This window comes from Cynocephalus volans, chromosome 2 (assembly GCF_027409185.1).
Source record: "Cynocephalus volans isolate mCynVol1 chromosome 2, mCynVol1.pri, whole genome shotgun sequence".
In the NCBI taxonomy this organism is placed as follows: Eukaryota; Metazoa; Chordata; class Mammalia; order Dermoptera; family Cynocephalidae; genus Cynocephalus; species Cynocephalus volans.
The window spans coordinates 57,260,785-57,273,839 of NC_084461.1; the positions used below are offsets into that span (position 1 = coordinate 57,260,785).

Genomic DNA, 13,055 nt, shown 5'->3' on the forward strand with positions numbered 1-13,055 from the left:
ATTTGCTGAGATTTGCAGGATATAAATCTGTCATTTATAATTTCTTTTATTAACATCAGCAAGTTAATATATTTAATATTCCTGTATTGAAATGAAAGGAGACATTAATTTGAATTAAGACCAACCGTATTATATGGTATCATTTACAAAAAATCAGACTATCTGATTTAATGATTATTAATTTAATGGGTCAAATACAGTTCTTAATAGCTGAGTTGATAATATCACAATCCACCTTCGTAATTGTCAAGGGTCTGTTCCTATTCAACAACTTCTTTAAGGATGAGTAAACATGATCTTAATTAAACTCACAGATAATGCTAGTGAATGTTGATTGCTGCCATAAGGAAAATAAAATGATTCAGCCTGATCTTAAGAAATTATAAATATGGGAAAGTTGACAAATTATATTAAGCAGCAAACATATGAGAGAGGATTGGTTCCCTAGTCAATATTGCTGAAAGAAATTGGGTTTGGTTTTGAAATGTACTATTTGAATATTTAGAAATGTTACTTTCAAATATATATAATGTATGCGTGTGTGTGTGTGTGTATTTTTTTTTCTTTTTTTTTTTGGCAACTGGCCTATATGGGGATCCTTTGACTTTGGTGTTACAGTACTATGCTATAATCAACTGAGCTGACTGGCCAGCCCTCCTTTCAAATATTTTATAGGAACTCTAAAATATGTCAAGTTACTATACCCACTTTAGAAGTCAGGTGAAAACTCCTGTTTCAGAATTCTCTTCTGAAAATTCCTGTTTCAGAGGTCTGTTCTGAATTAAGGAATTGCGGTAAACTCATAATGGTGGTGGCAGGTGGCACAAGTGTGGGAGATAGAGCCACAGTGCCCTGAACCTTGTTCTAGGTGAATTAAATGAAGTAAGTTGCTGGGTTTTATAACCCTTACTGATAATAGAGAATGAAATGTCAATCTATATTAAGAAAAGCAAATGAAGATAATATATTTATCCGTTTCACCATCAACATGTTTTGAATCTGCCTTATTCCTTGAGGCTTGTGAAAGTTAACTTTATAATCAGGTTAGCATTTTATAACCTCCTACCAGCAGAAACAGGAAAAAGTAGTTGCCTTGTGCCTATATGTACTAATTTATTTCTACTCACTGGGTACTCAGGATAAAACCAATAACTAGCATGCTTGTGAAAAAGGACCATCACTATTATTTTAATACACTGGAATCAGCTTTATGATTCCAAAATGTTTACCTTAATAAAGAATTTGAGTGCAGTACACAAGATGAAAAATGAATGAGTCGTGAAAAACATTTATCTTAGGCATCAGCTCTTCTATTGACAAAAGGCACAGATATGAAATTTGTCTAAATAATTAGATTTTTAATTAGTGTATTATTGTAAGATTAATGTCATTGCGCTTCATTGCATGTAATTTTGTATTAGAAATTTTGTGTCAACAAAGATGCTACCTATGGTTTGCTGATTTGAATCCTTAATTTATCACTTGTGTGTATGGCATGTCACATATTTGCAGTCAAGAGCTGAAAGAAGGCATTTGCTTATAGCGCCACTGATGGTGAGGAATATTGATGATGTTATGCTATATGAATACATTGTATTTTAGGCAGCCACCCTCAAATATTAGTGAATGCATAATAATTTGCAATAATTTTAACAATAATGTGAGCAGATAGGTTGTTCAACCTAGCCTATGCTTACTTCTGGATGTGCTTGAACATTGTTGATACTATATTCTCTTTTAAAAACTGTTTTCCCTTTCCCTTTGATAGTTGCCGAACAAGCAACCGGAAAAGTTTGATAGGCAATGGACAGTCACCAGCATTGCCTCGACCGCATTCACCTCTCTCTGCTCATGCAGGTAATCGATTACGCTTTCGTGAGTTTTGTTTTATTTCTTTTTGTTAGTTTTTGAAATAACTTAGGTATTTTGAGATTCAGGTGTGTCTTCACATCTTATCTTGGTATTCCTGTTGTTTTATCACCAAGTTCTTTCTGATAGGTTAACCCAAACCTTATTCTCTGTCTGAGTGCTTGGACTCTGAAATATAGAATTTCTTTTTCCATGGGGTCCTTTTTCAATGATTTCTTTCTCCATTTCTAAATTTTTGGATGATGCAAGTCATGTTTCCATGTTAGGAGTATCTTTGCGAAATGCAGACATGATAGCTCTCATGAAGAGGATTAGTTTTAAGTACTACTCAGCACGTTTCTCCCTGAAATTGAACTTGTCTATTCTCATATTGTGATAGCCATTGAAGGGATGATGAAAATTCAAGAGATGAGGCCCTTGGCCCCAAGTGCTTTATAGAATTATAGGAAGGTAGAGCCATATTACAAAAACTATGCAGTGAAGACTGTTTTTGTATGCCATTTTTTTTCAAAGTTCTATCCAAGGTGTTGCAAAGAAGAGAAAGATTGATTCCAATCAGGAAAGTCTGGGAGAGTTTGAAGGAGTCAGTTGCCCAGGATGTGTTGAAAGATGGGTAAGACTTTGGCAGGTAGAGATGGGATGAGAGAAAGGGAATTCCCAGTTGTGTGGGAAAAAACAAACACCGAAGTGTGTGTTTTTCCTCCACTCTTACTCAGCAACAATCACAGTCAACAGAACATCTGACTTCTGTGACTAAATGTGTAGGGTTTTTTCCCTACACACCAAGCAATTTTGGAATTCTCCAAAATGGATGTCCTCTAATTCAATTCTAACACTATCTATCTGAAGACAGTGTCATACCCCACAAGTTAATCACTTGTGTAAAGTGATTGATTAAGTGTAAGTTAAGGTCTTAGTCCCTAAGGTTGCTCCCACTCCAGGCCAACCAGCTATAAATTGGGACTCCCATGACCCCCTCGTTAGGTTCAGGTCACTTGCTGGATTGGCTCACAGAACTCAGGGAAACAACTTTACTGATTTATTATGAAGGATATTACAAAGGATGCAAATGAAGAGATGCATAGGGCGAGGTATTGGGGAGGAAGGGGTGCGGAGCTTCCATGCCTTCCCTGGGTGTGCCACCCTCCAGGACCCTCCATGTGTTTAGCTATCCAGAAGCTCTCCAAACCCTGTGCTTTTGGTTTTTTATGGAAACTTCATTACATAATCATGACTGAAGCATGGACAACCATGTAGAAATGTGATTGGACAAAAAGGGTTATGATGTAACACTAGCAGAGTGGGTGGAGAAACCCAGTAAGCCCTGTCTGTCCAGATTCTTCTTGGCCACACTGTGCAGCATTCCTTCTTCCTGGGTATGGGACAGGACCCCTTCTGAAATGAGGGTCTTATGACCTTCAATCAGATAAGATAGGTCAGAGAATTTCTTTATGACTAACTCTAAGACAGCAAGGCTGAAGAAGTTTAGAACAGCCAAGAACCATAGATGAAAACCAAAATATGTATATCATAATATCACACCAGTGTATGGCTAGAGTGTGGGATGTATGTGCTAGATTGTATAAGAGAACATAAAAATGGAAAGGCAGATGAAGGTCAGAGAGTGGAAGGAGTTTTGACTTTGAGTGCTTTTTCAGGATTTTTAGAAGGATTTGTGTTTTAGAAAGGTTGTCTTCAGGATTGTGAAGGATGATAGGTTGAAAGCATGAGCGATTAACCCTACTTCATTGTACTCTTGTGACAATTCTAGTTTGACACTGATGGGCTCTCAGTGACCTCGATTTCATATTTAAATGTCAGACTGTCACTCTCCCCCAGAAGGCAGTCCTTGAGTTCGAGGGAGCTCTCAAATTGAGAGTGAGAGTTGTCCGTTATATGTTTGGGGAGAAGAAGGGAGAAAAAGGTATTGCTCCTTTGGAATGAAATGTTATTTTCCCCATAATAATAAATAAAAGGTGATAAAGTAGAAGGGTAGAAGATAAATTGATAAAATTATGATACTATAAAATGATCACTAACATCCAGAAGTATCTCTCCCAGGTAAACTTTAGAAAAGCTCTTGCACACTTGAAGACATATTATAGACTGTGCATAGCAGCATCGTTTGTAATCGATAAACACTTGAAACAACCTAAATGTCAGTTGGAAAGTGGATAAATGAATTGTGGCATAGTCATACACAGAATATTGTGCATATAGAAAACAAATGAACTAGCCCTGTACATATCTACGTGGATGAAACTCAAGATCTAGTGCTGAGCTGCAAAAGCAAGTCACAAAAGCATATTACTTAAACTATTCGTATAAAGTTAACATGATATTACATACAATATTTTGTTTAGAGATATGTATATTATATATGTATATTAAATATGTTTTTTTATATTGTACAGTCACATGTTGCTTAACAACAGGAATATGTTCTGAGAAATATATCATTTAGGAGATTTCATTGTTGTGTGACCATCACAGAGTACACTTACACAAACCTAGATGGTATAGCCTACTGTACACCTAGGCTGTATGGTATAGCCACCATCGTGTATGTGGTCCACCGTTGACTGAAACATTGTTATGTGGCACATGACTGTATAATGTAATAATTATATCTCCATATTAATTATAGAATATATTATATATATGTTTGTAGTAAGAGTCTAAAGGAAAACATGGTAATTTAAAAGACCAATTTCATGACAGTAGTTACATCTGAGAGGATGTGAAGGGGTCACGATTGGGGACAGGGTAAGCAGTTGGTGATATTCTATTTCCAAAGCTGTGTGATGAGTACAGAACTACTTATATACTTATATGCTTTTGAGATTTATATTGCCTCATTGTCATAGTGGTAAAAGCCTGCAGAGGGTCAAGCAAGGCCAAATACCTTACTTGGAGGCTGGAATTATCTTTTTTTTTTTTTTTTTTTCCTTCAGTCTTTCCGTTCCTCCAGCACCCAGCACGGTGCCTGGCAGTATATAGTAGGTGCTAAGTGAATGATGAATTCTGTTGCTTACATATAATTCAATAGTGATTTAAAAATTTTAATCCTACTCATCTTTGTAGTGTTTTGTAATAATTTCACTATCCTTTATGTGCCTGCTGATTAGTCTTTTATTGCTGTGATTTTCTTCAGTGCTAATATTAAGAAGGGAGAAAATGTGGTTAAGACTTTAATGATCCTTTTAATTATTTTTCTTTTCTCTATATAGACTTAGTTTGAATTCTTTTCTCTTCAGCATTAATTTTAGAATTTATTCAGAGGAGTGGGCAGAGAGAAGCCTGTTGTTCTAGTTCTGAGAGCATTTTTCTTTATGTTATGGAGCCAACAGGTTGTTATTCACTCAGAGGCAGTAGATGTCTGTCAGACTTTTTGTGAAAAGTGGCATTTATCACAGTCTGGTAGATTCCTATTTCTTTATGAAAAGATGAAGAAGAAAATGTAAGCTAAATTAAGCGTCAGTCCCCCTTGTTGATGATGTGCAGTGCCACTTCACACACCCTGCCTTTTACCTCTGCCTCTCTTGCGACACTTTCCATCCTGGGTTCGATACACAGCATGCCAGGTGAGGATTCCTAGATGTCTCCATGGAAAACAAGGAAAGGAAAAACTGCCATCTCTCAGCACTCACTAGCCTATAAGATGAAGCTACACTTCTGTTTTTCTTAGGTAGGGATTCTGTGAGCCAGGCCACTCATCACTGACACATGAATTTGTACCCATCATATGAATCAGTAGAGACAGGGACAGTACCTTATTTGTGCAGGTGAGCCAGTGGTGCGCCAAGGTAAAGGAGATACTGGCAGAATGTTCTGGAGCACATCTTCAAAAACCAAGTAGTGTTTGTGGGAAGCCAGGAATTCCTAAAAGAACAGTGAACAGAACAGTCCCATTTTTAAAAAGACAATTCGGAAATCACACGCACCTAGTTACAGGAAGATTTGAAGCATAAAATATAATCCAGAAGCCCCAAAGGAAAGGACTAGTATATCTTTCCTAAAATGACAATTTTTATATAATAAAAAAAATCAAAAGAAAATAGTGTGAAAATATGTTTGTGCCCATAACTGATTGCCTGCCCATCTGATTGCCTTAATATATAAAAAACTTGTGTAAATTGAAATGAAATGGTGAATACACCAATAGAAAATGGGCAAAAGATGCAAATAGCATCTCATAGAAAAAAATAGCCAATAAAAATATAGGAAATGATGTTTTATTGAAATCATAAGAGAAATGTTAACAAGGATAATGAGATATTATCATTCACCTAATAGTGTTAAATTTTTTTTTAATTGACAAAATCCAATGATAGCAAAGATGTGGGGAAGCCGTCCTTCTTGTATGATAAGTGTCGATGTGAATTAGTATAACCATTTATTTTGATTAGCACTTTGCAGTATTGGTTAAAATTTCAAATGCATTTACCCTTTGGCCCAGCAAATCCTTATAAAGGAAGTTATCTTACTGATATTTTCACAGAATAACAGAAAATCATAAGTGTAGCATCGCTTGTAACCAGCAAATGGAAAGGGAAGTCATTACCAATTTTTTATTTAACTTGTCCTTCAGTAAGGGACTGGTTAAGCAAATAATGATTCGAGTGTATAGCTCAGCACTGCATGGTGGTTATAAAGAATGAGGTGGGTTTTAATGTGCTGGTATTGGAAAGATGCCCCAGATAGATTGTTAAGTGAAAAAAGCGCATGTTGTAATTTTGTGTGTGTGTGCTTTAGAGTGTATACATTCATGCATACAAACTTATGTATTCATGCGTATTCACAGGGAATTTGTAGAAAGACAAAGGAGGAACTGCTAACAGTGTTTATCTTTGGGAAATTGGAAGGTAGGGAAATAAGCATATAGTGCTTTTATAATAAAAATAAGGCTTTACAATAAAACCAGAAGGTAAACAACATAATTTCTGTAGTAGTTTTCTGTTGCTGTGTAACAGATTACCAAAAATTTAGTGGCTTAAAACAACATGCATTTTTTTAACCCAGTATTCTGTAGGGCACAAGTCTAGGCAGGCTTGCCTACGTTCTCTGCTCAGGGTATCATAAGGCCAAAACCAAGGTGTTGGTTGGGGGTGGGCTCTTATCTGGAGGCTGGGAAAGAAGACCCACCTCCAAGAACTTTTAGGTTATGGACAGATTCAGGTCCTTGCTTTTGTAGGACTGAGGTCCCCATTTTCATCTCAGCTGTCAGCCGGGGGCTGCTTTGAGCTTCTAGAGGCTGTCCTCCATCCATCACCAAGCCAGCAATGGCATAGTCAGTCATTTTCATGCTTCACTTCTCTGACTTCTCTTCTTGCCATCATCCAGCAAAAACTTTCTTTTAAAGGGCTCATTTGACTGAGTGAGGTCTACTCAAATAATCTCTGTATTTTAAGGTCAATTGACTTGGGATTTCAATTATGTCTGCAAAATCCCTTCTTAATAGTACCTAGATTAGTATTTGATTGAATAATGAGGAAACCATCTTTAGAATTCTGCTTACCATAATACCATTTCCATGTTGGATTTTGATCTGTTTATGGTTAAAAGTATGAGCTCTAAGAATGATACTTACAGAGGATGAGCCACAGACTAGACAAAGATAAGTAACTGAGACCCAGTGATCCCAAGCTTTTAAAGCCCTAAGGTAGTAAATGTAGCCCTATTGGCCAAAACATATATCCTTTTGTGTCTTCACAAGTTGTTTTACCGGGAATTTGCAGATGACTACTTTGATTCATTTATAACAGGGTTTCTGGAAAGAAAGATGGGAAGGAGCCTTACGTTCCTACTGGGCAACTCTAGGAATTATGGAAGACAGGAAATATCCCTAAGCCTCTAGGTCTATGTATATATACATAAATTTTGCTTATAAAGGGACTTTATTTCTTAAGGATTAGTCACCAGTGTATCTGATGTAGCTCTGTTCACCGAGCCCCTCTTCAAAGATATAACTGAGCTAAAGGGGGCCCAGAGAGGTGAAAATAATCAGAGAACTGGAGAGATTGTATGAAAACAATACAACTCCAAGTGGACACTTGGAAAACCCAGAAAAGCATTAGGAAGGTGCACTGGCAACAAAGCAAAACATCCCAAATCCCAAATGAACCACTACAAACATTTCGATGCACATCCCTTCATTATCTTTCTCCCTCCCCACCACACCCTCACCCCTGGGGCTTTGGCTTAAAAAGCACAACCCAGTTTACACATTAAAGTGATTTCCAAGGAGAAACTTGTGCGTGAAATGTACATGATGAGAAGATGTCACATACAGTTTCTGAAATGAAATTTTCCATTTTTTTTTTTTTTTTTTTTTTAAAAGATGACCGGTAAGGAGATCTTAAATCTTGACTTGGTGGTGTCAGCACCACACTCTCCCAAGTGAGCAATGGGCCGGCCCTGAAATTTTCATTATTTCAAAAAATTCTGAGGACCTTCCTCTTCTGGACTTGTTCAGTCTCTTTATGAGCCGCACATGAAAATTGGTGTCACCACTTTACAACTTGCTCACCTTGCATTTGGGCTGTATCACTTCTATTCACTTCAGTCATGCAACTCATTCATCAAATGTTACACTAAATTGGATGGCAGTAAAGGCAATGGTTTTTCAGACTGGCATTGTAATGCAAAGAATTGAAAGTTAATAGTTGAGCAATGAGGTAGAGACAGGAAAAAATAACAACATGGACTAGTGAATTCAAAGAAGGTAGTCTGGGATAGAACAAGATAAGCCAATATTCCAGTGTGCCAGAGATTGTCCTGAGAGCATCACTATTGTAACTCAGTGCCATCCTTGATGTTGGCAAGAAACCTAATAATCCACTGGACTGAGAATGTAAACTGTAAACTTGGAAGACATGTAGTTGAGCAATAAGGGATTTTTAGTAAAACCTGAAATTCTGGTCCTCAATTTCAACCAAGTACTTACTCTGTTTACCAATGTGCGTATGACTATGTGTCATTTTAAGGATATGATAAAATTTCACAAGAAATTTTGTAGGCTCTGTTCCCATGACTCTAATCTTCAAAGCTGTTTTGGTTAAAAAATAAAATGTGGTTTTCTGATTGTAACAGTAAAGCTGATAATTTGTAGGAAATTTGAGAAATTACGTGGAAAATATAAATCACCTATAAACCCACTACCCAGAGTTAACTCTTCTTAATAGTTTATTGTATTTTTTCCTGTATGTATTGTGTGTGTATGTCTGTCCATCTGTACATGCAACTGAAATGCCTATACTGAAGCTTTTTATTTTATGCCCCCCTTGCCAACACTGAATATTACAGTTTTTTAAGATTCCACTAGTGTAAGTCAAGCATAATATCTCAATATTTGTAATGTGCATATTTGGCTACTGTGGGACTTAAAAACTTTTCATACTCATTAACCACTTGTATCTCTTTTATTATTTATCTGTGTTTTCATCCATGATCTTTCTCTTTTGTTTAAAGATGAGATATCGATATTAATCTGTGTAATCTCCCCAATACTCTTTTCCAGTTTGCCATTTGAATTTTTTAATGGTGTTTTCTGACTAATAGAAGTTATTCTTTTTCTTAATTTTGATTTTTTTTTTTTTGTGGTCCAGTCTGTTAGCCTTTTCTTTCAGATTTCTTTCATTTTTGTTGTTGTATGTAGTTGTTGTAGAGTTTCATTTTTTTAACAGGACTGTTCTTGCTCTAAGAATCTCCTGCTCTTCCTCTTCCTCTTTATCTCTCCCTCTTTATCTCTTTATGCTTGACAAGTTTAGTGTAAGTGCAGTGTCTCTTTACCTTCTCATACTCTTAATCTGTCAGTATATGGTGATGGTATTCCCAAGCAGTGAGCAAATTTTTGACCGAAAGAATTTTTCTGAATCCTTTCTAAACTTTATAGGCTAGCCTACAAAGGAGGGAAGATGGCAAGCAAAGCAGGCATTCAAACATTTTCTCTCAACTCCCCAGACTCCTAGGGGAGATTATACACATACCTTTCTGCTTAGATGCTTGTGGTACCATCAGGTTTTCATGCAGCACACAAAGGGGAGGCTGTTAGTTTGCTAGTGAGAGCAGCTTACTCACTAGAGATGAATGATCTATAGGTGCCAGTGAAAGATTTCTCCTTAGATAAGGTGAGACTAGGGACATAGCCCTGAGTGTGATGGTGCCTTTTGTGTGTGTGTATGTGTGACTTTCATTTGGAAGACTTCAGCAACTTTTTCATGCTTGAAATATTATTTACCAAACTGAACCTGCTTTGAAGGTCTTTCATAAAAATATTCATTCAGCACGGCAGTGATCTCCTTTGGCTGCATATAGACATGATAGTACAAGACAAACAGTTCCTTTGCTTCTTTATATGTGGGAAATAGGACAAAGCAAGATTTTGTGCCCATGGAGTCATAGCAAATTGATTGTTAGCCTTAATAAGAATTAAGTTTCCTGGTGTTCCATATAATCACCCTTTCTTTAAAATGATGCCAAATTTCTGGGTTTTTGTTTTGTTTTATTTGGTTTTTTTGCTCCAGAGGGATCTCTGACATGATCACTCATTGTCACTTTTTTCTAATTATAAGATGATCTTAACAACATCAACCTAAACTTGTAAAGCATTGTCTTCAGTCCAGAGCACCTCAATGTCCTCCTTGTAGAGTTTCATTTTGTTGGTTAAAACAGGCAGGTGATTCAGCCAAATTTTATCCAGTTGATGCCCTTAGTCAACCTTGGATGGAGCATTACCTTGGAGTCATTAATTTTATTAAAACCTTCAGTGGGCTGCAAGACCAGATGTCTTAATCTAGTGTGTGTGTTCAAGCTATATCATTTCACAATGTATCTGTTGTATGATTTCATGTATTTCATAAATCAGTTTCTCTGGATTATAGAGAATATCATCTTCCTATTCCATGCTGCACCCACAGTTTTTTTTAGTCCTTAGCCTTTGTGTAATTGCCAATTGTTGGCTTGAGTAATGACACATCTTGCCCTTCCTGCTTAAGGAAAAGAATGATAAAATCAAATGGACTGACGTCAGTCGGTGTGTTTTCCTTGTTTTTGGTACTTTTTTGTGTTGAATCACTAATTGGGTGTATATACTCACATCATTAGTTTTTGTTAATTCTTTTATGCAGATGCATCTGCCCTGTGACCTGCATTTATCGTTTTGGACCTTTCAGAAGACCATAATGTTCACATGTAATCTACTTCTATTAATGTAAATGACTGACATCTTTCATATTCTCCTAATCTCTGAGTTTAAGAGAATTTAATCTGAATGGCCTTTGATTTAGCTTTATATTCTCTCCTTCATTATGAATTAAAGCTATTAGAAAATGACTCCTAAATTTAATTTTAAAGCTCTCCCATGTTAACAAAAATGGTACCAGCTTTAAAAAAAAAAAAACGACCTCCCTGGGCAACCACTCAGACAGATTTTGCTCCCCCATCCATTGGGTAGGGTTCTTTATTCTGTTTTTTCTTTTAAACAAAAATTTGCACCTTTTTCTGTGCGTGTTTATGTACCAGCTGTGGATTTTTTTTTTTTTTTTTTTTTTTGGCTAGGTTTGGTTGCTGAAGTGCCAGTTGGATCTTAATTATATATTTTTCAAGTTAGAATTGACAGTACTTAATGAAAGATTGGATGTGGGGTGAGAGGGAGCTGGCCAAAGGTGTCATCCAAAAGTCTTGCTGAGAATATGATAGAGTGGAGGGGCATTTCCCAAGGTGGAGGAGACAAGACAAACAGACCTGAGGTAATGACTAAGAGTTCACTTTGCGGAATGGTGGGTTTGAATGCCCATGAGACATCTAAGTGACATGAATAGGCAGTTACTGTTATATAGGTCTGACACTCAGAAATTGAGTCTGTGTTGGCAATATCAGTTTGGAAGCCATTCATTCATGGATGGTATTTAAAACCTTGGGAGGAAGGAAATCACTGAAGCGAGAGAGTTTGGAGTACGAAGAAGCAGAGCCTGGGGCTGGGGCTACAGTGTCAACATTTTGAAGTCCTGAAAGGACAAATGGCCAGCAAGAGACTGGGGAGCAGAAAGCTGGGAGGCAGGTGGGGAGGAAGAGAATGGAGTGTCACAGAATCCAAGAGAAGACAAGGCTCCCAGACAGAGGGAGATATTATCCTCAGCAGTGGCTGCCCGACATTTCACAGATGTTTGTTGAAAGAATAATTAACTCTTTATATAGAAATACGCATAGCTGCATTTTACTCTTACAATCGCAAATGTAGCTTATGCCCTAATGTAAGGCAAGGTTTGCTCTTCCACCTCCGTCCTCAAAAAAAGAGTCCTTTTAAATATTGAAGTACTTACAAAACCCTACATAGTGCATTATTATATTAATTACTTTATTTTGAAAGTAGTTTTAGCAAACCTTTTATTTACCTTGTCCATAATATAATGTGTTTCAACCATTGCTAGAAGCTGAGAGGGGGCTATTGCCTTTCAAACTCTTTAATAATTTCGTTGCTAAGGTAATACCGATAAATGGCATCGCAAGTCAAAAGAGCAGTCAAATATGGGAGTGCTTCACCTAAATTAAAGACATCTGAAAATTTCTATTTTTGATAGGAAATAGACATTGGGTATTCTAAAGGTTACTTTTTCTGTGAGTAAAGAGATTCTTATAAATATTGGAAGGGAAAGAATTCTTGAGAAACTGGAGCCTCAAAATAGACAGTTTTCTTGAAAGTTATTGAGATTGAATCTTTTTAATTTTAGATTTACAAAATAATACAATTGGAAACTAAAATAATTGGTTTATCAACTTTGCCTACTTTTAGGTTAAAAATTTTCAGATTTAAGTCTCATACACTATGTAATTATATATTTCATTGTTTAAAAATATAAATGCAGTTTTGAATTAATATATTAAATAGTATCAATGACATGTGTTATTATGTCTTGTAAATCTCTGAAAGTTTATACACTTAAATTGGGGGAAAATTTACTTTTTTGATCTACTAGTTGATATTGTCTTATGTCTAGGGTTGCTTTTGTTCTAAGATATGATAAACAATCACCCAGAAAGTAGAAGTTAGTAGAATCCTTATAAACTCACTTCTCTCCTCACCCTTGAGGTTTAAAGAACACGATGATTTCAGACTGGATAGCTTCAGTGACTGTCACAGTGGCTTGCTGTGGGTTTGGTGTCTCTGGTCCTGTGGTGAAGCTTAC

General features: G+C 36.5%; 1 protein-coding gene across 4 annotated transcripts in view; it reads left to right on the forward strand.

Moving 5' to 3' along the window:
* Positions 1-13,055, forward strand: part of LOC134369410 (microtubule-associated serine/threonine-protein kinase 4-like) — a 198,916-nt gene that overhangs the window by 92,799 nt on the left and 93,062 nt on the right. For 3 of the 4 annotated variants that reach the window (XM_063085876.1, XM_063085877.1, XM_063085878.1), the window contains one exon: positions 1,769-1,857. In XM_063085876.1, coding sequence (XP_062941946.1) covers positions 1,769-1,857 — 89 coding nt within the window. Of the gene's footprint in view, positions 1-1,768; positions 1,858-2,382; positions 2,483-13,055 lie in introns of those variants that run through there. The other variant, XM_063085879.1, reaches the window with a different exon arrangement.